This window comes from Neolamprologus multifasciatus, chromosome 12, assembly GCF_963576455.1.
Source record: "Neolamprologus multifasciatus chromosome 12, fNeoMul1.2, whole genome shotgun sequence".
NCBI classification, from domain to species: Eukaryota; Metazoa; Chordata; class Actinopteri; order Cichliformes; family Cichlidae; genus Neolamprologus; species Neolamprologus multifasciatus.
The window spans coordinates 13,833,941-13,861,824 of record NC_140450.1 but is presented as its reverse complement, the minus strand read 5'-3'; the positions used below and the strand labels follow the sequence as shown (position 1 = coordinate 13,861,824).

General features: G+C 40.8%; 3 protein-coding genes across 7 annotated transcripts in view; all 3 read left to right on the top strand.

Moving 5' to 3' along the window:
- Window positions 1-171: 171 nt before the first annotated feature.
- rimoc1 (rab7a interacting mon1-ccz1 complex subunit 1) lies at window positions 172-6,518 on the top strand. Of its 2 annotated transcripts, none has more exons than XM_085181584.1 (6): window positions 172-478; window positions 1,178-1,287; window positions 3,702-3,848; window positions 4,263-4,394; window positions 4,524-4,638; window positions 4,741-4,823. In XM_085181584.1, exons 1-6 carry the CDS (start codon window positions 385-387, stop codon window positions 4,815-4,817), a joined length of 675 nt encoding a protein of 224 aa, XP_085037710.1. In that variant the 5' UTR covers window positions 172-384; the 3' UTR covers window positions 4,818-4,823. The 2 variants fall into 2 exon arrangements, with proteins under 2 accessions (XP_085037710.1, XP_085037709.1); XM_085181583.1 differs by lacking the exon at window positions 4,741-4,823 and adding an exon at window positions 5,442-6,518 and having other exon boundaries at window positions 175-478.
- A 117-nt stretch (window positions 6,519-6,635) lies between these two features.
- fbxo4 (F-box protein 4) lies at window positions 6,636-13,561 on the top strand. Its single transcript, XM_085181581.1, has 7 exons — window positions 6,636-6,870; window positions 8,291-8,562; window positions 8,639-8,859; window positions 9,181-9,256; window positions 9,343-9,515; window positions 9,630-9,835; window positions 9,927-13,561. The coding sequence occupies exons 1-7, from the start codon at window positions 6,715-6,717 to the stop codon at window positions 10,011-10,013; spliced, it is 1,191 nt and encodes a 396-aa protein (XP_085037707.1). The 5' UTR covers window positions 6,636-6,714; the 3' UTR covers window positions 10,014-13,561.
- Window positions 13,562-17,177: 3,616 nt separating this feature from the next.
- The window catches only part of ghra (growth hormone receptor a), a 38,017-nt gene continuing 27,310 nt past the window's right edge, over window positions 17,178-27,884 (top strand). Inside the window, exon 1 of one of the 4 annotated variants that reach the window (XM_085181568.1) lies at window positions 17,178-17,538. In XM_085181568.1, coding sequence (XP_085037694.1) covers window positions 17,534-17,538 — 5 coding nt within the window. In that variant the 5' untranslated portion in view covers window positions 17,178-17,533. Of the gene's footprint in view, window positions 17,539-17,564; window positions 22,817-27,884 lie in introns of those variants that run through there. The other 3 variants (XM_085181564.1, XM_085181567.1, XM_085181565.1) reach the window with 3 other exon arrangements.

Below are 27,884 nucleotides of genomic sequence, written 5' to 3'. Positions count from 1 at the left end.
AGGAGGCACAAGGCAGATGTCCTACACCGTGGAGTCTGTCTCAGCAGTTTGCAACACACTTCTTGCAATACCCCCCCCCCCCTTTTTTTTCAATTCTAACCGGCTACCAACAGTTTTCTTCCTACTCTTTGAGTTATTATTTTCCAAAGTCGCCTCAGCAGACGTCTAACTTTAAAGCACGCACGCTCCCTTCAGCTGTCAGCACCACCACACTATCTAAAAGTACACGTATGTTTACAGTTTAAAGTTAACGTTTTTGCAAACGCAGGGACGACTTACTGGTATAATCCTACGGCCGTGCGCGTGCATGCACAGAAACGGAAATTGAAAATTCTTTGAGCACGTGAGTAAAATCCGTGGCTCCCGTGACTGGTACTTTTAGTCATGGCCGACGACTACAGACGACAAGGTTTTGAGTTGGAGAGAAGAATATTTGAGTTAGACATCAAGTGTTCGAGTCTCAGAGCTGAAAAGCAAGGTACCGATTACACTGTTTATTTGTTTGCCTTTCGGCAATTCATTTAGTACGTGGCAAATAGTCTTGGTTAAGGAATCGACTAGCAAGCAAGCAATCAAGCTAACTTCCAGCGTACGTTAGCTTGCAACCATGACAACAGCTGCTGTCTGGTGAAATATTGCATTTTGTCAAAAAACAAAACAACCTTTCTGAACACATCAGTGCATATGCAGTTAGTTAATTATAATTAGTGGTTAGCAACGTTGCAGGACAATGTACATAACTCGCGGAGTTATGTTTGTATTTCACTAGGGTTTTTTGAGTTAACTGCTAACGTTAGCTAAAATGCAGTATTGTTGACATATGTGAAGGTATGACACATGATGGCTGGTAATGCTAGCTAAACGGCTGTCATCAATAAAGCAACGAAGCATCTACGTTGTCCTTATTGAATGTTAAACGGTGTCGTTAACTTTTTTACTTTAACTTGTATCTGAACCTCAAACGCCACCGTGTTAGTGCGCATTTTTGGCCTTATGTTTATCTGTGAATGCTCGCATGGGCTAGTCAGCTTATGATTTATGCTAAAATATTTTTTTTCCTGTCATGAGTCGAATTGTGGATGATTATAAAGTCCTGATCAACAATCGCGATAACTCGGGATTTTTCATGAGTTTGATTTGTACTTGGGTAATATGTTAACATATGGTTCTTCCGTAGATGATGACTATTTACAGAATGCATCTGCCATACTAGACAAGTTGAAAAGCTTTTACAGACAAGGAGGAGAGAGTAGCAACCTATCCAAGCTGCTGCAGGATTACACACAGGTACTTCCTTCCATCAAATTGTATTTACTCTCTTGCGTTTCAGTAAGTTATTTTATTAAGTAGTCAGTAACATGAGGGATTTTTTTAAACTACTAGTGATTTTTGTCCCCAAAACCACAGAAAACAGGATAAAATACCCAACTAAGTTGCTCTGAACACAAGGAAATTTTTCTTACTTACACTGCTTAGCAGTCTTAAACGCAAATATAAAGTGTCTAAATCATTTTAGAAGGTGGAAGCATAAAGTGACAGGTTTGCAGTAGGTTACTGTTGTATCTACATTTTAATAAAAACCCTGCATATCTTAAAGATACTTTCAGTTGTTCCCATTTTTACAAGGGGTCACCACAGTTGGTTGCTCACACATATAGTTTTTACTTTTTTGCAACCCCAAGGGGATTTGTGTCTCCTCCCAAAATGGATGGATGGATGTGTAAACCACTACACTATGCAGCCACTAAAAAACGATCATCTCTACAAAGTAAAAACTGAACACATTCCAGTCTCTTTACTTTTACAGTTTAAGTTTAGCACTGTACACACATGTCCAGGGGATTGAATACCCAGATTTGTTGGTGTCTGTGTAACAGACTAAATTGTCATGTATAGCTAGAAGCAAGTTATAAAATGCAGTTGTACAATAAGGGAGTTTATATAAAAAAGTAAATCTGTCTGCACACGTATATTCACTCTGGCTTGAGTAAGTGAACATAGAGCAGGCAAAGGCTAGTTACATGTCAGGAATTGTAGCTAAGTTTGTAAAGTAGTGTAACGTAAATGTTGTGTCACAGACATAATCACAAAATGCACCGTCTATTCAGTAATAAACGCTAAGAAATTTTCTATACTCTCTGAAAATAATTTCCTGTGAATTTTAGGGCTGCAACAATTCGTCACCATAATCATTGGCATCGACTAGAAAAATTTGTTGATGCAGAATTGTATTTTCTTAAGTGTTGAGCACAGGCATACAGGTGACTTTGTCCTATAAAGAGGCTCATGTACCTGTCAAATGGCTAAAGTCAGGACAGAGAACATCTTCAGCATGGTTATTAACAGCTGGGAACATCATCTCAAAGATCTCAAAGCTTTATTTGAACTTATGGATAGAAACTATTTTTAGTTTCCTACTTGCACATTTTTTCTTTGTTTAAATGCTACTAGCAAATTCATTTATATTACCTAACATTTTGATTTATTTAATTTTTATTCTGATTGTTCTATTGAGTAATGTTAAAAGAACCATTTGATTATTTTCAAATTCATATGTTTCCTGGGTCATTATTTTAATTTGCTGTGGGACAAGACAACAGGGTATTCACAGGTGGGCAGACTTGAGCAGGTAAGTTACTGGAGCCTAGAATAAGAAGTTTGCCTACAGGAAGTGTAGATAACAGTTACTGAAATAATTGTCGACTAATCAAAGAAAAATGAGGCACATTAGTTGGCTATCAAAATAATTGTTATTTAGCAACTAATGTTGCAACCAATGTTGCTAACATAGTGTCTTCTATAATGAGTCCATTGAAAGTGCCGTCTTTGCAGTTGCTGCTGTCTTCTGTTTAGCTCTTATCTAAATTTTGACATAATTACAGAGCTCATATCAGGAAAACATGGAAACTTTGTCTGAAATGAAACCCCTCTAATTATGAGTGTTTTAGTTCTGTTCACTTTGTTCCTTTAATGGTTTACAGCCTCTGTGTGACATTGTAATAATGTCTAATGCAAACTGGTCTAGATTTACTTTCCTAAAGATATTCTGAAGCTTATTGCTTTAGAAATTTTGGGGTAAAATGTTTGCTGTAAACTATAAAACAAAACCTCTAACTCCATACCAACCCACAAGAGATGATTCAGTTAGGGAAGAAGGAATGTTGAAGATGGTGGTTTCGTTTTACATTTGTTCACCAGTTGTATTAATGTGATCTTGGGGTGCTTTCCATTCTGCGTACTGTACTTCCTGCCATTCTCATCACTCTATCCTTCAGCCTTTAGCCTATATTTTCCCCTAAATGTATCTCAGAGGAGGTTCAAAAACCATAGTTGTTTCATACTAAAGCTTTTTGAAAGACAGAAAAAAATATTTTTTGAGTAGGCAGCTGATCTGATGGGACAGTAAAATGAGTGACTGCATTATTGGAAATTGCTTTACGTGATCTAAATTCAATTCAGTTTCATTTATGTTGTGCGTGCTTATGTTGTATTACAGCTCCAGATTAGATACCGATATCTCTAACCGTTGTTTTTCCCCCCCTTAAATAGTTTTCTTAATTAGTTTAAAGAAGGAGCAACAGTTGGCGGGTTTATTATAGGCCTTGCAAAGTTATACATGGAGCAGGCAAAATGTTTAAGACAATTTTAACATATCATTCAGTTTTACTTTTTTTTAAATTATTTTATTTTACATCATTTAGGTGATTCTAGACATCACTTTTTATGAAGAGAATAAACTGGTGGACCAGGAGTTCCCTGAGGACTGTTCACCATTTAAAATTCAGCAGCTTCTTCAAGATCTGACTGAACCTGAAGTTTTGGCCGCACGGCTTGCACCAGCACAAGAGGTTTGTGTTTGTCTCAAACCGATTTTGGTGTTGTCTTCTAGTCCATTTAATGAATAGTGTACTTTGTATCAAATTACAAACTGTCATGTAGTCTGGTTATTACAACATAACACTATAAAGGTTACTATATGGGGACACAATCCCACAACCCAAAGGGTATAAAAGAGGAGCAGACACTTTTTTTTTTTTTCTTTCTATTAAGATTATGTCCATGTGTTTCTTTCTTGGTCTGGTTAATTATCCAGTAATTATCCTACTTTTAGTAGGACGTCAGGTCAACTTTAATTTTCCCTTTGAATTGTGGTTCCGCTACTCACACTTGGACACATGCTTTTAAAGTGCTTATTAAATAAATATGGTTGAGGCATCATGGAGTGTCTGATATTGATATTCGTGTCTTTTGGTTTATGTTAGGTGCAGTCTGTGTTGGGTTTAGAGCTGTTAGAATGTCTCTACTGGAGACGTGGAGCTCTGCTGTATATGTACTGTCATACCCTTCATCAGCGAAAGCAGTGGATCAAGAAAAACAAGGAAACATTCCTTAAGGTAACAAACAATGCAGAGATCTAAGGAGTTTCATTCATTGTTAGCTGTACAACTTTACTTTGATTAAAACCAATAGTTTACCACTTTTTTATGTTTCTTTTTTTAATGTTAAACACATTTTTGACCCAGTGTATTCAGGAAGGTGTGCGATACCTGATGCGGATGCTGCAGGTGAGAAACTCTGTGAAGCTCAATGATGGTGTGGTGCTACATGACACTGCTACAGCAAACATCTTATCTGAAGGTAAATATGTTATTTATTATAGACGTGATAAACTGAAGGAATACACTTGAACCCACAACCTCCCCAGTTATGTGATCGGATATTTGTGTTATATCGTGGTAGGGAGAAACGTGACAGCTTCGCTGGAATCTCTTCTGTCCTTGGAGACGAGAGTTTTTGCAAATAAATATGGTTACTGAGAATTACACCCCAGAGTAATCATTTGCAGGGATCATTAAATGCGGTTTGGGGGCTGAACTCCTTAGTAAAGCAGTTTTTTACTTCTAATTTGTGACCCATCTTTGAAAATCTTAGGAGATTTAAAAAAAAAAGAAGAAAAAAAGCAGCTGACCTTCATTGAAGCTGCTTTTTCTCTCATCCCAGAGGCTTTTCAATTCTAAAACCAAAAGGTGGAGAGTCCCATACTTAATAATGGGTACAGGTACAGAATTAGGTGTATAGATGTGAAAAACCACCAGAAGTTTCAGGTGACACTTCGGAAAAAACTTGCCCCAAAAACTGGATATGGCTCACCTTGGCTTGTTTGATGATTCACATGATTTATAGTGGTCATGGACCACCTCCTAAGGGACAACCCCCACTAGGGTTTAAATACCTGGGACTCTACATACAGAAGCCAAACTGAAGAAGCCTCTGGGATGAGAGGTGAAAAGTCTTCAACAGAGTTAAAGAAATCCATCACTTTTTGTTTTTCTTATACTACATTGACCTGAATGACTGAAAACTGACACAGAAATTTTTTAACGATCTGTTCTGTTGTCGCCAACTGGTCTTACTAACTACCGGTTTATCTTTTGGGTCAGGCATTTTCTCAGACACACACCTGTTGACAATGATGTACATTGGCGAAATGTGTTTCTGGGCAGTCAAGTACGAGGACTGCAGCGCTGACACTACGGAGCACAAAGAAGATCGCCTCCAGTTTCGGGACATTGGCACACAGATCCTCAACAAATATGTGCTTGCCTGTGAGGGCCCTCTCCAAGGGCAGGGCTGGAATACAGAGAATGCCAAGGAAATCCTCAGTATTTTACAGTGAAAAATATAGCTTCTCTGTTAAAATTGCCCTCAGGAACAGATCAAAGTTCAATATTCAAATGTGTCAATCCCAAATAAAAATGGAGCCCATCTGATGGGGTGCAGTCTTGTGAAAGTTTATGGGGAGGCACAGGGAGAGAGTGAATGTGAAGAAAGGAGATGCTGGAACAGTGTCTACAGGCAACCTAATCCTATGCCAAACAGCCCAGGCCAAAGGAGATGAATGAGAAGTTAGAGTATAAGACAAGAATTGTAATAGAAGGGCTGCACAAGAGGCTGTTGAATAATTATTTGCCCCGGCCTGCTGAAAAAGCAGTGGCCACTCTGATTCCAGACTGTTGATTGGGGCATTTGTTTTGCTCTAAGAATGTGTCACAATAGCATTAATATTACTAAAGAGGTTATGAATAATAAAAAAGAAAAATTGACCTTTCATTTTAAGATTGTAACAAGTTTAAAGATAATACAGCTGGAAATGAGACATTGCACATTAACATTTATTTATTGTTTTGTTGCCATTTTGTTATGCTTTTAATATATATTAAAATAGCATATGCATTATTTGAATTTGTGTATAAAGTATACACACAGAAGGCAAAGAAAGGTGTTCGAACTGTTTGTCAGTGACGTATTAATGACCAATTCAAAGTATGTTCAGGTTTGTTCATACCAGCTTTGTAATGCACCACTTGTATTTTCATCTATTGCAACTTCCATTTTTCTGCAACTTGAATAACATTGATAGTGTAACTATAGAGAAACTGTGTTGTTTTGGCAAAAAAAAACTATCATTGTTTTTTAATGTCCTTGTTGACAATAAACGTGCTTTGTTTTAAGAAAAATTTCCTAGTTTGCCTTCCAGATTTTCTTCCACTACGTATTCCTGTTTTGTTTGATGATACTGAACTACAATAACCATAATGCTCCACTGCTACCCAATAATGAGGAAGTGACAGGAAAACATCGGTGTTGGCATTTCCTTGGTTCATAGTGTTTAGTTGTACACAGTAAATATTCGCATATGACACAAATTGAGACATGGCTGAAAAGATCCAGCAGCTGGAGTCTTTGGTGATCCGCAGCCTCAGGCGGTTTAGAGACCGCTATTTCCCTGATAAAGTTGTCGAAGCCGACTTGGCAGTTGGAGACTCGGGAAAAGAAGAACAACAGTATGGATTTTTGGATACCTTACCGGTAAGTCGAATCATTCACAGGAGAATTATGTGTACGTCTACCTATGTAGCCTATATGTCACTCATTCAGACAGGACAAGCCTAAAAGGATCATGTTGCTCTCTTCAGGCTCTACACACACGGAGTCTGAAAGCTGTTTATAGAAAAAAATGATAGATGCTCAAAGTGTCGCGTTCAACTTGTAGGCTTCCAAAGTAGTCGTAATTGCCCCCCGTCCCCGATTTTGCATGCCTCGACTGCACCATTCTGAGCAGGAACACTGAAATGTATATCCCACACACACACACACACACTTTTTTTCTCAATTGAAGTGAAGTTTAGACATTCAAAAGGACTGAAAATGAAAATGTCACTTTAAATAAAGTTTGCACATATTTGTGCCAGTGGTATCGGAGTCGAGCAGTGTAATAACGAACGTGTCAACTGAACTACAGGGAAATTCTGTAGTTTTTCCTGCTACCAACTTTGAGAGGGGGGGATTTGGATCAAGTCACTTTGGTATTCCAGTAAAAAAAAAAAAAACATGGGAGTAAAGAGTACTACAAGAGTCGATCCTATATGATTACTAAACCTTTACACTAGCGTTACGGGCTACGCAAGTTTAAGGATAAACAAACTACTTTAAACCAATTGCAAATACTTGCGTAGTACACTCATTTTAGTCACAATTATGAAAAGTTCCAAAGTGAGACATATTTCCTCACCACACACTGGACAACTGACTGACAACAAAGCGTGAGCTGCATAGGCTCATCAACGCTAAAGTCTATGTCCTCCTCAGTTATGTTGGTTACCGCAAAAGCACTAAACTGCTGGTAACTGAATAATTAACTTTAGCTTGAGCTGCAACACCTTAGTGGAAATGTGGTTATTTAAGTTTTCACTGCCATACTTTATGACTTCCTTTGACTTATCTTTGAAGTATATCAGCTGATTATAGAATTGCTTGTATTAGTGATTGTCCATTATCCCCTTCCAATCTGTATTTTTCCTACTTCTTAACCAAATACACACAATTGATTTAACTAGGAATTTTAACCTCCTAAGACCCGAACTCTTGCACGGCATGCATTTGTAATTTCACTTTGATATTTGGGCAGATATTGGGCAGATATTGGGGCCCGATGAATGTAAAAACAAAGAATTACCAGATTTTTTTTCTTTTTACCTTATTTTTGTTTTTAAGAAAAATAAGAGCCACATGAGGATATTTGTTTAAAATTTTGATAGAATAGTAGCAGTATAATGTCCTCCTAAGTGGATATCAGGCCCTTGTAGAGCACAATTGAGTATTTTGGTCTAAATAACCCAAAATGTGATGTCCACATATGTGGACACCAGGTCCTAGGAGGTTAATCTAGAAATATTTATTGTTGATCTAGGAAAATCAAAATAATTGTGCTCCGCCATTCCTCCCAAAGGTGGATGTACAGTTTCTGATCATGACCTTCCTGTCTCCTGCGGATCTCTGCCACCTTGGAGCCACAAGTCGTTACTGGAGGGCCATGGTTAGAGATCCATTACTGTGGAGATACTTCCTATTGCGGGACATGCCATTCTGGCCCTCCATTGATCATGTGACCATACCCCATCCAGACTTGCTGGATGCACCGCTAATAAGTGAAGACGAGAGCCTGGATGATAGAGAAGAGGGAAATGAAGGAATAAAACTAAAATTTGACTACATGTCAGAGTGAGTATCCCCCTGTTATCCTGCATTACTGTCAGTTTCCTGGAAAAATTTCTGAGCAAACCTTGTGTGTCAACAGATACCTGAAAGGTTGCCCATTCTCCAGACAGCAGTGGCTTCCTACACGACCAGCATATGAGGTGGTGACCTCATTTTTTCAGTCCCTGGTACCCTCGTCTGAACCTCGTTATGCCATGTTTGGTCCTGGCATGGAGCAGCTGGATGTCTCTTTAGTCACAAGGCTTATGTATGCTCCAGATATACTTCCTGTGTCAGGCACTCCACACAGACAGATAAATGGTAAGATAACACTGATCTAAGGGATAAGCTTCTCATGGTATTTTTCTCATCATGATGCATAATATAGTGGCAGATTTTCCCTTTTAATCAATTGTAAATCATAGTTTGTCCTTTAGATAAAAGATAAAATTAGATCAAATGTGATTATTTTAAAGGCAATGTGTAATAATGATGTGTTACAGAAATTAAATCAGTGCATTTTAATCACAGAATTAATCAACAGATAAGTTTACTTGCTATGTGTATTGTCTACCACTAGATGGCACAGCTTATCTACCCAAAGAATACAAACAAACATACGTAAACCTTTGTTTATTTCAGGTATTGGCTCGGGGATAAGTTACATGTTCAATAACCAACACAAATTTAACATCCTCACTCTGTATTCAACCAACAGGTGAGCACTTTGTTTGTTGCTGTATGAGTCACAGTTGTTTCTCATCCTTTTTGCAGTTATTAATCTTTGTGTTTTTGTGTCTGTAGGGCAGAGAGAGAAAGAGCCAGAGTGCAACAGGAGAGCATCAGCAATAAACTCTTTACCTTTGAAGGAAATGACGACTCAGGGGACCCAGTGTGCGTTCCTGCTCCTCAGGTTCAGCAGGTGTGCCAAGTGGTGGATGGGTTCATCTATGTTGCCAATGCAGAGCCTGAGAGAGGTAAAATAACACATCCTTTTTTGTAGTGTAGTACAATGACACATCATACTCAATGGTTTTTGACTGATCAATCCAGAACATCTGCAGTAGGTTCATGGTTCATGTTGTCAATAGGTGGTGAGAAGTCTGAAGGAGTCCAGATTCGAGCTGTGCTAAACTGCAGTAGGGGTTCCACATCCAAACCTCTGCTGGTGCTCTCATGCATCTCAAGAGAGGAACCAGAAACAGTTCGGACTCCCAGCACCAGATCCATGTGTCGAACTCCCTGTGTTGACATGGCAAAGAGACTTGGCCTACCCCACCTGCCTAACCCCTGGATGGTAATTGCTTGATATTTGATCAGGTGAAAGCTTTTCCATCCAGAGTTCAGCGTGTGGAGCTTTTCAGCCTATTTCTCTCTTTCATAAACAGGTACAGGATACAGTGGCAGAATCCCTGTCGGGGCTTTTGGATGGCATTTCCTGGCTGCTGAGATGTTCTGGAGTCAAACTCTACTAACACCTGCTGTTGCACGATGGATCAGAACCACAGACATCAGTCTTTTTTGTATTTTTTTTAAAAAAACCAATACACACTAGGACATTTCCTGAGTCCTTCAGGTTCAGGACTGAAGGTTTGCCAATGTAGTTTAATTATATGGACTAGAAGCAAAAGAAAATATTGGGCAAATAGTGATCTTGGACACCTAAAAGACACTTTGGTATTATTTGCAGAAAGATCCATATGAAGGAGCTGTGCACTAACTCGACAAACTACTTTCATTTAACACTATTTTAAGAGCGACGCATAAATGAAGTTGCATTAATGGTTTTGTGGTGGATGAAGGAACAAAGCAACAGGAATGTACAGCCAGACAGACTTTATTTGCAAAATTGGGAAAAACATTCAAATCAAATTAATTACCACTTAATCATTTAAAAGCATAAATGCTGCTTTAATTTAGGCATATCATGAGTGGCATAGTGAGTTACCACTTAGTCATGTGGCTGAATGCTTTAACATTTGATAAATGGTATTTTTAAGGCTTTTTTGTGATCTTAATGGAGTAAAATGACTTTGGTGTAAAGGTAATTTCTGTTAACTTCCTATAAAATTGTCCTATAGAAAATCTGCTTATGCAACTTTCATACAAAATATTTTGCCTACTGATCAAAGGTTTATAGCCACTCAGTTTACATCAGCAAATATTGGCATACCATTTATTTTGTTACTACTCAAACTCAAAATTTGTTAATTCTCCATAATGTAATGGCTTACACATTCGCTTAACTAGTGAAAGATCACTTGAAGTGACTCCTTGTGAATAATGGAGCACTAAAAATAGCCTTACTTCATAAGAATATTTCTGTCAATGCAGCAATATTTTTTTTTCATAAAAGCTGTATTTATTATTTTAATTGTTTACATCTTTTTTTGTTATTATTGCACATTTTGCTTTCCTTTTACATATAAGAATTGCCGGTGTTGTGATGAAAATCCTTCTTTTTCAAATGATAAATAAACTTTTTATGGACAATTCTTATTAATCTCTAGGTCACATTTGGTCCTTAAATATTATGTAATCGATGGCAGAATTGAATTTCTTTCTTGAATTGAATCACGACAGAATACCCTTTGGAAGCTACTGTAGCATTTCTTACTACTTTTGATTTTCATTTTGTTAGAGTTTTAAATATCTTGACTTTTACCTGCTATCATGCCACTTTTAAGATTTCTGACAAACTAATAATGGATCCAGTTTTCAGTGACATACAGAACACAAGACAAATTTTTTTTCTTACCATAAAGTATTCAATTCCAGAGATAGTTTGGATTATTACAGACAAATAGTTTAGATGGGCATCTCCTACAATGTTGATGGCAGCACACATATTGCTTATATTGCTTCTTTTGTGTCTGGTACACGTGAAATATACATATATAATAGAATCTGCAATGACAACGTTGAGGTTTAAGCAGAAATTTCTAAAACTGAATTCCTCTAGAATTGCAGCACTTAAATCATCACGTCTCTCCATTAATGTGCTTAAGTTGTGTGTGTGTGTGTGTGTGTGTGTATTTTCTCTGAAAATTACCATTACTGTCATATTCTGTCTACCTGGTGATGACGTTCACACCTTCTGCTGGCAACAATAGGATCATTTTTCTGTCATGTAAGGCCTGACAAGATAATGTGCTTCATTGATGCTCTTTTGTTCTAGTCCCCTAGGCAACCACAAGTGATGGACAAAAGTGCACCCCCTACCCTTCCCTGCAGGCCTTCCACCAAAAGTCTCAGTAGTCATTTTCATAGGCTTACAGTGTTAGTGTTAGATTAGATTGGTGCAATTTGGGTGCATTAACCCGTGCTGAATGCAGTTGAAGTGCAGATTTATTTATTTTTTCTTTTTGTGTTGATATCTATTTTTATGCATAAACCCTGGGGATCTGTTCTGAGGGCAGGTATGCAGGGAAAAACTTTCCACAATCCTTTGTTATTACTCTGTGATCCTTGTGTTGCCTTATGGAGAGCTCTACCACAGACTGGCACTATCAGTGTTCATGACTCAGTTTGCCGTTGCAATCTGAATGAACGAAGAGGCAAAGAAGCTTTTTTCTGGTGATGAACAACTTTTCTGTGAATGCAGGCGAAAGTAAACGATTGCTTTAGTTTGCTGTGCTTTTGCTGCCAAGATGTTTTGGATCTACTGTCGAAACCTGTTTGGAAAGGATATTTTCAAGGTTTGTTTACTCAAGCTGCAGACTGTGAACCATTAGTACACATCTCCACATAATAGTTGGTTGGTGGGGGAGTGTTTTGGAAGAGTGAATGAGTACCAGACCTCCAGCTGCCTCTTGTCTACAAGCACATGCGGCCTCTGGGATTCCATGTCATGAAGAAGAAACCTCTATTGACTGACCCAAGACAGTTTACAGATGCAAGACAGACTCTGCAACACTACTAGGGCAGTTGAGACATACCACACGTGTGAAGAGTAAGATGTGAAGAGAGATAGATGCTGAATGTTTTGAAAATACTGTGCACAGAGAAAGGGGAAAAGTCATGCATGTAGAAATGGAGTCACAGTTGGGATTTAAGCTTGGTCAAATGCCAAGTAGAGAAGTATCTCTTAGTATGTGTCAGTTTTATAGTGTTTTATTATATCATAGAGTAGAGAAAGTAATTTACTTTCATGAATTGACAATTAGCTTATGTAACCTAGTGCAATTTAGTGTTCTGTGTTAACTGTGGCAGAATTGTGGACCACTTTTCTTATCAGAATTGTTTTCATTCAACCACATTTGAGGGTTTTGAGCATGTATAGTATGTTTAATATCAGCCCAAAGCATCTCAAACAGATTCAAGTCCAGACTTTGACTAGACCACTCCAAAACCTTCCTTTTTATTTTTATTTTTTAAGCTATTCAGTAGTGGACTTGCTGGTGTGTTTCAAATCTTTATGCTACTGCATATTGCAAGTGTTGTTGATCTTTAGGACATGAGATGCTGGCAGGATATTCTCCTTCAAGATTTTCTGGTAGAGTGCAGAATTCACTGTTCCATCAATTACAGCAAGCCATCCAGGCCCCGAAGCACCAAAACACTGTGGTTTGCTGGATTCCCAAAGCTTTAGAAATGACTCTGTAACCCTTCCAAGATTGACATATGTCAGTGACTTTGTTTTTCATCTGATCTTGTGTTTCTTTAGATCATGGCATGATGTGTTGCTTTTTCACAATTTTGTTTTAGTGATTTCTTGATTCAGCAGGTCTGGCAGCAATCAAGCCTGGGTGTGGCTAATGAAATTGAACTCATCTTTCCAAGAAATGTGGTTAATCACAATTAATTTGCGATTTAACAAGGGGGCGATAACTTTTTCTCTAATAAATGAAGTCATCAATTTAAATCTAAATCGTGCATACACCATGGGGATCTGTTTTGAGGGCAGGTATGAAGGAAAAACTTTCCAGAATCCTTTGTTAGTAATCCTGGTGTTGCCTTATGGAGAGATCTACCACAGACCAACACTATCAGTGTTCATGACTCAGTTTGCCATTGCAATCTGAATGAATAAAGGGGGGGGGGGGGGGGGGGGGGGAAGCTTCTTTCTGGTGATGAACAACATTTCTGTGAATGCAGGCGAAAGTAAACCATTACTTTAGTCTGGTGTGCTTTTGCTGCCAGGATGTGTTGGATCTACTGTCGAAACTTGCTTGGATTTTGCATTTTGTATTTAACTGGGCCATCTTTGTCCATTTTTGAAGTTCTTTGATGGTCAGAAACTAAATTTGACAAAGATAAAAACAAAACCATCAATTCATTATTTAATTTGATAGAAATAGCACTTGTTAGCATGGATTACACGCAGTGTTTCATAATTTGGAGCATTAGTCAGTCACTGAAGTTTGAGAAACCTGTTTAGAACATGGTGGAGCTGCAAGATTGCTAATAAGTATTTCAAAATTTGGTGTTCATTATGTATTAAAAAAAATTGTTGTATAAACCGGTTCTGCAGACCCACAAAAGCAACATCTTTAGAATAAACATCTGACATATTGTATTAATCATAATGTTGCATATTTTGCTTTTCTGTATATTTACTTTCCGGTGCACAAGTAATTATTGAACTGCATGTTAGATGGTTTTTTGTCGTATTTTCTTAATCAAACTTAAAAACAAGCACCAATAATGCATATTAATATAAGCACAATAGGTAACAATATAAGTAAACATGCCAGTGCAAACATACAGACTAATGAACAAAGTATCTATTATTACTATTAATTTGACTCAAATTGCAAATCACCGGGCTAAACACGCTGTATTTTTCCAACTTCTCTTTTATAGCAACAACTCTGTGTTCTATCATCCCTCTTCTTCACTCTCTCCTCCTTTCATTAGAGTTAAGTCCCTGATTTGTATTCTATGATAACAGCCAAGATTAAAGTAGGTTTAGAAAAAAGAAAAAACATCATTTGCATGATGCATTCACTGATTAAGCTAAGCGTCCCTCTTAATTGTGTTGTTTTGCACATGGTGAGGTTCTCATGCTGATACTCTGTGGGTTTTACTAAACCCATGCAATCTCACCAATTCACTTCAATTTCCTTCTTACTTCACTGTCCATCCCACCTACCTCCTGCTGTCATATGCATGGCAGGTTAGTAGAAGTATTAATAGTGAATTATTTGTGAATCATTTTGAGCTTGTTCAAATCATCATTCACTCTGTACTAAAGAAGATAAAGCACCAGGAACAGTGTGATCCTTCTGTATATTTTCTGTTATTTTTAGTACGTGCGTGTGTGTGTTTTCCCCCTGTAGCCATCTCCTCTCTTTTATCCTAATCCAATAGGTGACAAGGAGCTGACATAGTTGTATATAGCCACAGTTGGCTGTGAAACTATAAATGCATTACGGTTGACTTGAAGGGGATGACACAAAGGGCACACTTCCATTATTGGGAAAATAAAATCAGACAGTCAAACATACATTATATGGCTATTGAAAGACAATACTGCAGAAAAACGATCACAGGAATACAGCTGTGACATGCTGCACAAAGGTAGTTTCAGGCAGTCAGCGCAGATCGAACACAGTTTTAAAGCAACAGCCAGAAAAGGCATTCAAAGAGATCCAAAAGAAAGCAAAACATACTGTAGCTGTATTAATCTCCACATACTAAATGAACCATGTCATTCCACTAAGTGACATATTGGATTTCTGCACCGCACACTGTTTTCTTACATTTACTGCTTTTATACTATAAATATTATTGACATGTTAAAGCAGCCACTGACATTAGTGCGCTACGGAAACAAACTCATCAGAGTTTGAATGCAATTTGGTATAAAGCTCAGTATCTAACTGTTTTAGGAAAGCTAAAGCAATTTGGGTGTAAAGTACAAACCTAAAATAAAACAAAACTCAACAGTGTTATTATAACAACCAGTGGCAAATGTTATATATTGTTAAACAGTAACATCTCTTCGATAGCTGCTGTAATGACTAAAACTAAACTGCTCACTAAACACCCTGCAGAGCTTAGGTGGTTGCATGGTGGGAACCTAATTCCAGCCCTGTTACCCCCCTCCGGTGCCCTTGCAGTGGCATCAGTCTGTGGGACAGATGCATTGTTATCCTGTCACATTCACTACAGCGTAACTCCACATGATTCAGCAACAAAGCAAGTAATTCACTGAACACCCCCGATCTCCTCCAATCACAGCTCTTTGTCATATACTGTAACTCACCAATACAGTACATGCTCAGTGCCAGTTTTTTTTTCTTTCTGTTTCTTTAATTAATGTCACAACGTGTCGAGTGAAAGATCAGCAGTGAATAATGGCGCACAACACTTGCAAACCTCATTAAAGTTATTTCAGTTCGAGCTTTTTTCCTCTGCTAGTTTATAATTCACAGTATTTATGTTGCATGGGAGCAGCCCTGGTCTCTCACTGAGTGTTTTTTATGCGCACTGCAGTTGAACGACATGGAAAAGCCAAAGCCATAAGTTGTGGACCTCATAAACAAGAAGAGGACAGGATATAAAAATAAAAGGCCAGCTCCGCTCTGTAAAGACAGGCCAATTCCATATCTTTCTCATCACCTCACAAATTATGTCAACACTGCATCAGTGCATTGGCAGAGAGATAAAAAGCACTGGGACCAAGGAAATACAAGCACTCGCTCTCCTCTGTGCCGTCCTCCGTGTCTTTTTCTTTGTCTCAATGCCCCTCTTGCCTAGGTTATTCAGTTTTTGTTAATAAAACTCCAATCATGATATTGGTAATTGGAGTCTGAAGCTCCTTGCCGTTTTAGAGAGCAAGGGTTAGCTCAGCTTTATACATTACACAACCTGTGATCCGTACTTTCACAATGGGTATGTGGACACTCGTGTGTTGCAGGCTGCAGCTCTCCAAAATTAGGCTTAGGTAGTTTTAATGAGACAGGTGAACTTTTTTGCATTGATCGCATTTGAGTGATCATCGATTGGAAGTCAAATCATGAACACGTTGGAAAAAATGAAAAGCTCTGCGGCGATAATGAGACAGCGTATATGGATGCAGTGCTGGTGGGGGGGGGGGCATACCAGCAGCAACAGCTGGCGCATGAAACGTTATTCACGTGTCGGGGCGGGTCGTCCTTACTAACTGGTTGCTTATGGGTGTGGGGGTTTAGGCCCACTGACAGCTGAAATCCTGGCCGAGCCTGTCTTGGCGTGACGTCTCTGGTGGACACTCCACGTGAACCAACACAGGCTAAAGTTTAGGACAGAGTCCCCCCACCATGGAAGTGTCCTGTAGTTAAAGATGTCTCTTTCGCACACAAGGACAGGATACATTGTAGCTTATTCTGATGGTTATATAACCTTTGGGGGAGAATATACGTTTCACGTGAAAAAGAAAAGCAAAACGTTTTTTCTTCTATGACTTTATCATCTACATAATAAAGAAAACTACATTTCACCGCATTCCTAAATATCTAAAACATTAACAATTAACACAAACAACTATTCTAAACACACCCATTCAACTACAGTACAGTTCGCCTGCTCTAATAAGCTGTTTATGCAGGTCACTACTTTCTCTTCACTTTTGCTCTCACCAGAAAGCATGGCAGCGTATTAAAGGGGTTTTATTTTGGAAGTTTGGCCCGGCAGTCATTCTCCCTAGCTGCCCCCTCTGTGGTGGTGGTCAACAGAGCAGAGTGGATTGCTGGCGGATGAGGGCGCTTGATCGCTACGCGAGACACACTGCCCACTTTCTCTGTTTAAGCGACGTAGCGTGTCTCTACCCCTCCAAGTGGTCTAGACGATGAGCAGCAAATAAGGCAAAACCTCCACCAGGAAAGCACGCGTCCGATCCTGAGATTGAGTGATATGTAAAAGTCGTCCCGGTGAGGACTGAGTCGGGCCGAGCAGTCTGCAGTGAAGAAGCAGGACTTGTAACCCGTTAGTGCTTGCTCTGGCCATCAGATGAGCAACTTCTGAAAAGTAAATCTGCGCCGTGCTTGCAGTTTTCAGCTCCACGCTTCGGATGAAGTGAGTTAGTTTATGTTTTTAAAGAGTGAAATGCGCTGTTTGTGCCCATAAATCTCCACGTTTTAAGCATGTTATGCACGTCTCGAGGCTTAGCTTAAATGCAGCACTTCTTTCTTTTACGCAAAAAAAGAAAAAGAAAATCTTTCCAACCCATCACGAACTCGTTTGTTCTTCTGGTGCGCACTTGTAAGAGCTTACAGCAGAAACTACAACGAATGGGATTTTTTGTTTCCTGTGCTGCAAATTGGCGTTGCAAGAGAAATTTGGAGAGCTTGGGATGGGATGCCAGTCATAGCTGGATGTGACGGATGTATATTTTTCTATTGTTACCCGTTAAGTCCCGTTAATTACAGCTCCGGGGTGTTTGTACAGTGCAGTCCCGCTGTGTTAAACAGCATGCTGATAAATACCGAAACCTCAGTGGACAAATACAAACATCTGGAATGAGACAGAAGCGCTGTTTCTTTAAAAAGTGATCAAGCTATTCTAAAATGCTCAGAAGGTGCTTGTTTTCTTTGGCGTCTTTGCATGCATCAAATGCAGAATTGAGTGATTATGATATCCGTACAGTTATATCTGTTATTGTAGACGCAAGACATTAGGACAGTGGTTCTGCACGGGCTTCATTGGTGGGCATGTGGGTGGTGGGGGTGGCACAGCTGGGGGAAAACGTGGAGTGAATTATATGACTTAAAGGGGGAATAAACAAAAGGAAGAGCTGATGCTGCGATTCTTAACTTTTTAGATCATCTGAAATTAAGCTGGGATCTTTTTTTATTGTTAATGATTGTGGAGTGTGAGCTTTCTTTGGCTTCTAAAGTTTGAGAAGTACTGCATGACGAGTACAAATATTATGATTTTCTCTAGAAATTGGCAGTTTTCTTTTTAAATATTTTCTCTTTTATCCCACCAATATTCAGCTGTGATTTACCTAAACTGCTCAGTTGGATTCAACACCATTCAAAGACACTCAATATCATATGAAACCAGTACAATAATATTAAGAGGAACTGCAAACATTCATGTAATCAAGCTTCTTACTGACTAAATGACTTCACTGTTTACAATATATTAAGAAATGGTAATCGATTTAGCCTCGCACTAATAGGTTAACCGAGTTTATATCGTTCCAGAAAAATGACCACCATCCAAACACCTGCCAAAAGAGTAGTCTGGGACTTTGTTTTTCCTCCTTATTGCGTTTTTATTAACAGCACATGCATTTACCAGTTTCGCAAGCTTCTAATCTCAGTTTGTTTGCTCTTCATCAGTGAACGCTTGACCGTTTTACGAACTACTGGAGAACAATGTTTCTCATTTTGCAGTTTTGATTAGGACGCACACTGCACTCTGATGAGATACACAGAAGGCAGAGTTCCAGCTCTGCTTCTTCTTATTCATCACCCAAAATTTGTGGCCATCTGCACTTTGAGCAGTCCAGGTTTTGTGTTTTTGGTGTGTTTTGTGCCTTTTATTTTCTAGAAGAACCATATTTACTTTCACTTAGGGAATCTCATAAATCCATTTGTGCAGTTGCTTGAAAACAGTGTTTTACTTTAAAGATTTACCCATAATCGATTCTCTGTATAAATACAGATATAAAAAAAATCATCGGCAGTGTCTCTTAAACATCACATCAATTTTTATATAACTTGCTAATATTCATCCTAATGTAGCTAAAGCATCTTCAGTTGGATGTTTTATTTGATCACTTCTGCATTAATGCAGAGAAAAGCAATGAGGAGACATGTGTCGAGAAGCTGGGTAACTACAGCAATTACACACCAGCGCCTACTGTGCAGCTGAAAAGAAATTTCAAAACACAAGGCGAGTAGTTTTAAGAGACATTACAGCCATCAGTTTGTGTCTCGCTGTCGTCACACACAACATTAAGTATAGCTGTTATGTTCCAAAACCTCTGACAGCTCAACAGCACTCTGGAAACCATTACATTTTGTACACATCCGTGTACACCTGGGCTTCAGTCATGGTTTTCAGAATGTGCTTGTGTGTGTCTGACATACAGAGAGAAACAGCAGATTTAGACCAAAAGGGAAAGGTACATGTTGCACAGATATAATTAGTCCAAATAACAGGGCTGGAAGAGGTTAGACAGGATAGAGACTTGATTCCTTCAAATTAGATTGAACTCCAAAATCTCAACCACTGAATTTGAACTATTCAGTAAATCACAATAAATCATTAAAGCCTAATGGCACAGTTAATTTTCCAGTTCTGATGAATTTTTTTAAAAACGGTCTCTGAAATGGCCAAATTTGACTAGTAGCAGCTTTACCACCATCAGGCACCTGTAAAAGATGAAAAACCTGATTTTAAAACATTTAATAGTCAATAGCATTAGACAAACCGCTGTATGCCCACGTGCGCACAAACACAACTGGAAATTTTGTGAAGCAATTTGACTCTGCTGGACTCGTGCTTGTGCTCATTACTTTTGTCATTCTCTCTCTGACATGCATGCTTGATTTTATTTATACACATATGCATGCATATACACACAGACACCCACTCTTTCCCTTGCTGGTCTCCCACACACATAGACATGAGTGGGGTTTGCAGATGTGTGACCTGATCTGCTTTCAGCAGAGACTTTTCTCATGCCAATGTGCTGACTCTGAGTTTTCCGCACTCTCTTATGAAATAAGAGTAGGGGACGTTAGAACCATCCAGTAGCCATATTTATATAGGGAAGTGGACACACCAACATATATATGCATAGGTTAAAATGACATATATATTTATATGTGCGTAGCTTCTTCACAAATATACTGATTTCCAGACAAATGTATGTAAATACATCCAGCAGCACAAGGCTTATTAAGAGGAGCTGGTTGCTGCTGTTTTCAGGTCCTTACTCTTGTCTGATTGGCTCTGCCGAGGTAGACTCTCACTCACTACCTGGTGTAATGTGCAGACTCATGTGGAAGTGTTACATTTACTAAAATGTTGAGGCTGGGGTTGAAGTTAAGAAAAAATGTTTGCATGCTATCTAGAGATATAACAATTCTGAACCCGAGACTGAAATTGCACTGCAATCATCCACAATAATGCATTGTGGGTCCATTTTCCTACACCGTGATGCTCCTGTGGAGTTATTATACCTGGTTAAATTATGCTAGTTTGGTGAAAGCTGTAATGTTTAAAGATTTTTCAGGCCCTAAGTGAACTGGAAATATCTCAAGACAGCATAGTTTAGTTGTTTTCTTTTATTTTTTGTTTTCATGATGATGATTGTCAAGCGATCAGGCCTGTGGTAAAAAATAATTTTTTCCACCATAATCATTTTGTGTTGTTCCACCCCTCTAAAGAAAACCCCGTAGCTTTGGCACAGAAACTGACGTATGATTTTGGAGAAGTACACTCCTGCTGATGCGTATTACAGGAACCAGAAGTGGGCAAACGCACCGCACAGTCATTGTTTGAATAGATTTCGTTAAAATGACTATAATTTCTGCCACAACATTTTCCAAATAATCTTTATTTATTGTCCTTCGGTCACAAAGTATAGCTAAACCATGTTGAGACACAGTGACACGCTCCATGAAACCATAAATAATAGGCCTGTTGGGTTGCTGGTGAGAAAAAAAATCAAATTTTTTCTTGGTTGTTTATGTTTACTTTGTCTTGTTTTGAAGACGATGTAGATGTCTGGCATCTGGCATCTAAATTATATTTGTTTTAAAGCTTCTCAGGGTGATGATTTTTACTGACATGCTATCATTATTTCATGATTAAAACTGTATGCAGTTAAAGATGCCCTGTAGACGTTTTTCTTCCACAAAAATTCCGTTGTTTACATCACAGATTTTTAAGATTGATTGTATTTTTCTGCTCAGGGGACATCAGAAATCCAATTGCAAAAATAAAATTATGCATAATTTACTGCATGCATGAGCATCCTGAGGCAGGATACAAACGAGTATTAGATCCACTCTTTAAATTACAGTGCCATTTAGAGCTTTTAAACATCAGTTTTTCTTCCTTCTTTCTTATTTTCTTCGTAAGCCAAATCAGTGTTTCATGATGGCCTTGAAAACCTTACAGCAGAATTTCTTTCGTGTAATGACCAAATGCTAAATCTCATTTCAAATTTCCTGTATTCCTGTATTATATGTGGACATGAGCACAGACTGTTTTGCTGACTTCTGTGTTGTATTGCGAATGTCAGCCAAACTAAGCGGACCTCTTGGGGTTATTGAGCTTTTAGTTTTCCAGGGTGCTGGTTTTGTCAGATAAATTAACACTCTATCCTCTTACCCAAATAAATTTGGACATTTATGTCTGCAAAAAAGTTTAGTTGAGGATGCCAGTATGATAAAGACAAAACGTTAGTGCCAGTAGTCCACAAAACAATGTCATTACTATTACGTTGCCCATCTTCTATATACAGTCTATGGTTTGGATATAGAGTCCTTAAAAAGAAAGTATGTTTTTTTTCCATTTTAATACAAAAACAAGTTATTGTGGACACTGAAGATAAAAGAAAAAAATTATTTTGGAATGACTTGCTTTTACTCCCCTGCCCTAAGACACAATTCAAAAACACAACAGTGCACATAAGTAAATTTAGAGTATGAAATTAGTGTCCATAGAAAATATTTACTGACTGCAGAATATCAGAGTCCCGACTACAGTCTTTGTGTTCTTTGCTTTCTCTCTAAAAGAACCTCAAACTAAACTCTAGCTTGCAACATTGCTCTGCGAGTGTTTGTGTACATGTTGTCCCTCTTCAGTTATAGAAGGGACTAACAGAAACGATGCGCCCTTTCACCCCCTAACCTTTTTTTCTTTGGCTTCTGCCTCCCCTGTCAGCTTCTTTAGAACAAACAGATGATTATAGTAGATTTAAGGAAACATAGGAGAGGCATGGTGCTGGCAGAGGGGTGCCAAGTCAAGGTGTGCATCTGTGTGCCTTAGTATGTGTGATGTGTTCATGTTGTATGCACGTGTGTGTGTGTGTGTGTGTGTGTGTATGCTTTAGGGCAGAGGTAGTGGGAGGAGGGTTGAGGACGCAGGCCTTAAATGTTTACCAAGGGACCCCAAGAGGCCTGGGCTTAGCCTCCCTCTCTTCTGATTGGCTTAGACAACTCTTCCTGTCAGCCTGTGAGTTTGTAATTGGGTGAGAGAGGAAGAAAAACGGGGGACAGGCTTGCACAAGATGGAGAAGAAGCACCAGCCTTGCCAGGATGTTCACAGATGCTTCCAGATGTGAAAGGGTGAGACTAATGTACGGATTAACATCAGGACATATTTTCGGGTAAAGGGGCCATTTGACCCACCTTTGCTCCAATTTAGTAGTTTTACTGGAAGAATGTTAAAGAAGTAAAAAAAAAAGATATGCTAAAAAGAAGTGCAATGAACTTAACTTTTCCAAGGGGGAAAAAAACAAACAAGCAAAAAAAAAAAAATCTTATCTGAAAGTGTTTATCGGACGGGTTAATAATTGTTCAACAGAACGGAAGCCAAAAATATGAAATTCATTTGAGAAACATTTAAGTAAGTCTGCATGAGCTTGCCTCTTGACAGTTCTCTGCCATGAATTCTTGCACTGTGTAACTTGGTCTTACATGACCTCTGGACCCTTGGAAGTCATCAGCACAAATATGACTGACTGCATACAGTGGACCTGTCTGTTGCCACATTCATTAAAAAATTTGCTACATGTGACGAACCAGAGTTGCAAAATTATGTTGATTCTTGTTTTTTTTGTCCATGTTGCAATGTTTAGTTTTTTTGTTGTTTTTTTCCGTTTGTTCTTGCTTTAGTTGTGCTTCGTGCTTCGGATTTACTGACATGGATTAAGTCTATCCTTGGACTAAAAGCATTAAAAAAAGCTGTTTTAATGTGTAATAAATCTAAGTCAAATCAAGTAAATGGATGACTAGTGTGGTAAATATGGGCTAGTGAGCTGGATCCAGACATTTTCCTGTCGCTATGGTTTTTTAAGATACCAGACTTTTCCAGTCTTGAACAGTTCCTGTAACCTGTGGGATCTGCAAGATAAGATAAGACAAGATTACATAAGATAATGTGGAAGATAAGATAAAATGGGATAAGCTTGGATTCAGGAATCTTAAGATACTTGGGCCACGTAATTTAGGCAAATGTATCCTGTGGGGATGGGGTTGTTTGCTGCCCAGTAAAGTCGTGGAGCCACAGCTGTAAATAGCCAAGGGTGCGGACTGAAAATTTGGCCTATATTTAGAGGTTGTCTCTAACACTGACTTATAGAACGTTTTGTGAATTAGCTGCCATCATATTTTCAAATAAATAAACTACTAAAATATGTGTTTTACGAAGATGGCAGGAGAGGTGGTTTGTGGTGTGTCCCAACTTTTGTTGAGAAATGCAGTTTCTACAAGCCTCAACAGCTTTTTCTTTTAAGGATATTTTGCCCTTTTTGTGTCATACATTAAAATTGCCATTAATTGCCATACAGGGTTTCATAATTAGATCCAAAGTGCCAAAGTCAAACTACTTGTTGGTTTTTCCATCCATCCATCCATCCATCTTCATCCGCTTTATCCGGGGCCGGGTCGCGGGGGCAGCAGCCTAAGCAAAGAGGCCCAGACCTCCCTCTCCCCAGCCACCTCCTCCAGCTCATCCGGGGGAACACCAAGGCGTTCCCAGGCCAGCCGAGAGATATAATCTCTCCAGCGTGTCCTGGGTCTGCCCCGGGGCCTCCTCCCGGTGGGACATGCCTGGAACACCTCACCCAGGAGGCGCCCAGGGGGCATCCTTGTCAGATGCCCAAACCACCTCAGCTGGCTCCTTTCGATGTGGAGCAGCAGCGGCTCTACTCTGAGCCCCTCCCGGATGGCCGAACTTCTCACCCTATCTCTAAGGGAGATGCCAGCCACCCTTCGGAGGAAGCTCATTTCCGCCGCTTGTATCCGCGATCTCGTCCTTTCGGTCACTACCCACAGCTCGTGGCCATAGTTGAGGGTAGGGACGTAGATCGACCGGTAAATTGAGAGCTTCGTTTTTACACTCAGCTCCCTCTTCACCACGACGGACCGGTGCAGCGTCTGCATTACTGCAGCTGCAGCCCCAATCCGTCTGTCGATCTCCGGCTCCCTTCTCCCATCACTCGCGAACAAGACCCCGAGATACTTGAACTCCTCCACTTGGGGAAGGAACTCATCCCCGACCCGGAGTGGGCACTCCACCCTTTTCCGGCTGAGAACCATGGCCTCAGATTTGGAGGTGCTGATCCTCATTCCCGCTGCTTCACACTCGGCTGCGAACCGCTCCAGTGCGAGCTGGAGGCCCTCACCCGATGAAGCCAACAGAACCACATCATCCGCAAAGATCAGAGATGAGATTCTGAGGCCACCAAAGCGAAAGCCCTCCGCCACTTGGCTGCGCCTAGAAATCCTGTCCATAAAAATTATGAACAGAACCGGTGACAAAGGGCAGCCCTGGCGGCCCTTTGTCACGTGTGTGTGTGTCTCCTCCGTGAATCGCAACCTTATCGTGGTGGAGGGGTTTGTGTGTCCCAGGGATCCCAGGGGCTATGTTGTCTGGGGGCTTTCCCCCCCTGGTAGGGTCTCCCATGGCAAATTGGTCCTGGGTGAGGGACCAGACAAAGAGCGATTCAGAAGACCCTTATGAAAAAAACACAGAGGGAACAGTTTACCCTGCCCGGGATAGGGTTACCGGGGCCCCGCCCTGGAGCCAGGCCCGGGGAGGGTGCCCGAGGGCGAGCGTCTGGTGGCCGGGCCTTAGTCCATGGGGCCCGGCCGGGCACAGACCGAAGAGGAGACATGGGCCCATCCTCCCGCAGGCCCACCACCCGCAGGAGGCGCCATAGGGGTCGGGTGCATTGTGTGCCGGGTGGCGGCCAGGAGCGGAGGCCCTGGCGGACTGACCCCCGGCTGCCAAGACTGGCAATAGGGACATGGAATGTCACCTCTCTGGTGGGGAAGGAGCCTGAGTTAGTGCGTGAGGTTGAGAGGTACCGGCTAGATATAGTCGGGCTCGCCTCTGCGCATGGCTTGGGCTCTGGAACCAGTCTCCTGGAGAGGGGCTGGACTCTGTCTCAGTCTGGAGTTGCCCCTGGTGAGAGGCGGCGGGCTGGGGTGGGTATTCTAATATCCCCTCGGCTTGCTGCCAGTATGTTGGGGTTTTTCCCGGTGGACGAGAGGGTTTGTTCCCTGCGCCTTAGGGTCGGGGAACGGGTCCTGACTGTCATCTGCGCTTATGCGCCGAGTGGCAGTTCGGAGTACCCAGCCTTCTTAGAGTCCCTGGGGGGGGGGGGGGGGGGGGGGGTGCTGGAAGGTGCTCCACCTGGAGACTCTGTTGTCCTGCTGGGAGACTTCAATGCTCACGTGGGTAACGACAGCGAGACCTGGAGGGGCGTGATTGGGAGGAACGGCCTCCCTGATCTGAACCCGAGCGGTGCTTTGTTATTGGACTTCTGTGCTAATCACAGTTTGGCCATAACGAACACCTTGTTCGAACATAAGAGTGTCCATAAGTGCACGTGGCACCAGGACGCTCTAGGCCGTAGGTCGATGATCGATTTTGTAATCGTATCACCAGACCTGCGACCATATGTTCTGGACACTCGGGTAAAGAGAGGGGCTGAGCTGTCAACTGATCACCACCTGGTGGTGAGTTGGATCAGGTGGCGGGGGAGGACGCTGGACAGACCTGGTGCACCTAAACGCGTAGTGAGGGTGTGCTGGGAACGACTAGCAGAGGCCCCAGTCCGCGAGATCTTCAACGCACACCTCCGGCAGAGCTTCAACAGCATTCCGAGGGAGGCGGGGGACATTGAGTCCGAATGGACCATGTTCAGCGCCTCCATTGCCGAAGCTGCTGCATTGAGCTGCGGCCGCAAGGTGGTTGGTGCCTGCCGTGGTGGTAATCCCCGAACCAAATGGTGGACACCAGAGGTGAAGGGAGCCACCAGGCTGAAGAAGGAGTCCTATCGGGCTTGGTTAGCCTGTGGGACTCCGGAGGCAGCCGACAGGTATCGACAGGTCAAGCGGAATGCGGCTCGGGCAGTGGCTGAAGCAAAAACTCGGGTGTGGGAGGAGTTCGGAGAGGCCATGGAAAAAGACTTTCGGACTGCCTCGAAGAGGTTCTGGCAAACCGTCAGGCGTCTCAGGAGGGGAAAGCGGTGCTCTACCTGCACTGTGTATAGTGCTGGCGGAGCGCTGCTGACGTCGACTGAGAAAATTGTCAGGCGGTGGAAGGAATACTTCGAGGACCTCCTCAATCCCACTGACGCGTCTTCCGAGGAGGAAGCAGAGTCTGGGGATGAGGGGAATGACCCGCCAATTTCCGGGGGCGAGGTCACTGAGGCAGTTAAACAACTCCTTGGTGGCAGAGCCCCTGGTGTTGATGAGGTCCGCCCCGAGTTCCTGAAGGCTCTGGACGTTGTAGGGCTGTCCTGGTTGACACGCCTCTGCAATGTTGCGTGGAGATCAGGGGCAGTACCCCTGGATTGGCAGACCGGGGTGGTGGTCCCCATCTTTAAGAAGGGGGACCGGAGGGTGTGTTCCAACTACAGGGGGATTACACTCCTCAGCCTCCCCGGGAAAGTCTATGCCAGGGTGCTGGAAAGGAGAGTTCGTCCGCTAGTCGAACCTCGGATGCAGGAGGAACAATGCGGTTGTTGGTTTTTATCTAAAATATTTTGGTCTTGAAAAGCCAGTTTGTTGGGTTTTGTGTGTGTGTGTGTGGGGAGTGTTCATCATCGTTTCTAGATAACTACTTTTTACTTACCCATCAGAAACCTACCCTACAGAAAATGCTAATAACTCTAATTTAACAAAGATCTATAATTCCCAGCTGATACAAAAGGAACATGATTTTCCCAGAGAGTTAGTTCTGTTCAAGCGGATGTGACATTCTCCCATTCTGGAATTTCCTTACCTGGATGATTAAGCATGGATCGGAACATGATTTTATTCACTCAAGTGGCTACAGCTATTCCAAGCAAATGCTAATTTTGCTTTTTATTTGTTGGAAGTTTTAACGTCACATCTGTTTCCGCTAATAACTTTAAATGTAATAGTGCATCAGTTTTTCAATACTGACACATCTATTGTTAATAAACCAAAGAAACATGGAGCTAAGTAATGTTTTAAAAACTTGCCCTGGCGCTAATAACAGGCTTTCAGGAGCATATATCTGTCTAATGATGTAATCGATTGTGAAACGAATGGATTTAACCATCTAAACGGTCAGAAGGTAGAGTGTACGTCATGGAAAAGTTATTTCAAGTAGCTGTAACTAATAGAACTGTTACTGAGATCTTTTCTGAAATGATAAAAAATGTTTTCTTTTAGAGTTCACACAAAGCGAAACAACAC

Excerpts from the sequence above, each read along its gene's own strand:
- rimoc1 (XM_085181583.1), top strand. The coding sequence starts at position 385 with ATGGCCGACGACTACAGACGACAAGGTTTTGAGTTGGAGAGAAGAATA. Across the intron at positions 3,849-4,262 it reads GGCTTGCACCAGCACAAGAG|GTGCAGTCTGTGTTGGGTTT; the intron begins GTTTGTGTTTGT and ends GGTTTATGTTAG. Across the intron at positions 4,395-4,523 it reads ACAAGGAAACATTCCTTAAG|TGTATTCAGGAAGGTGTGCG; the intron begins GTAACAAACAAT and ends TTTTTGACCCAG.
- fbxo4 (XM_085181581.1), top strand. The coding sequence starts at position 6,715 with ATGGCTGAAAAGATCCAGCAGCTGGAGTCTTTGGTGATCCGCAGCCTC. Across the intron at positions 6,871-8,290 it reads GATTTTTGGATACCTTACCG|GTGGATGTACAGTTTCTGAT; the intron begins GTAAGTCGAATC and ends TTCCTCCCAAAG. Across the intron at positions 9,516-9,629 it reads CAATGCAGAGCCTGAGAGAG|GTGGTGAGAAGTCTGAAGGA; the intron begins GTAAAATAACAC and ends TGTTGTCAATAG.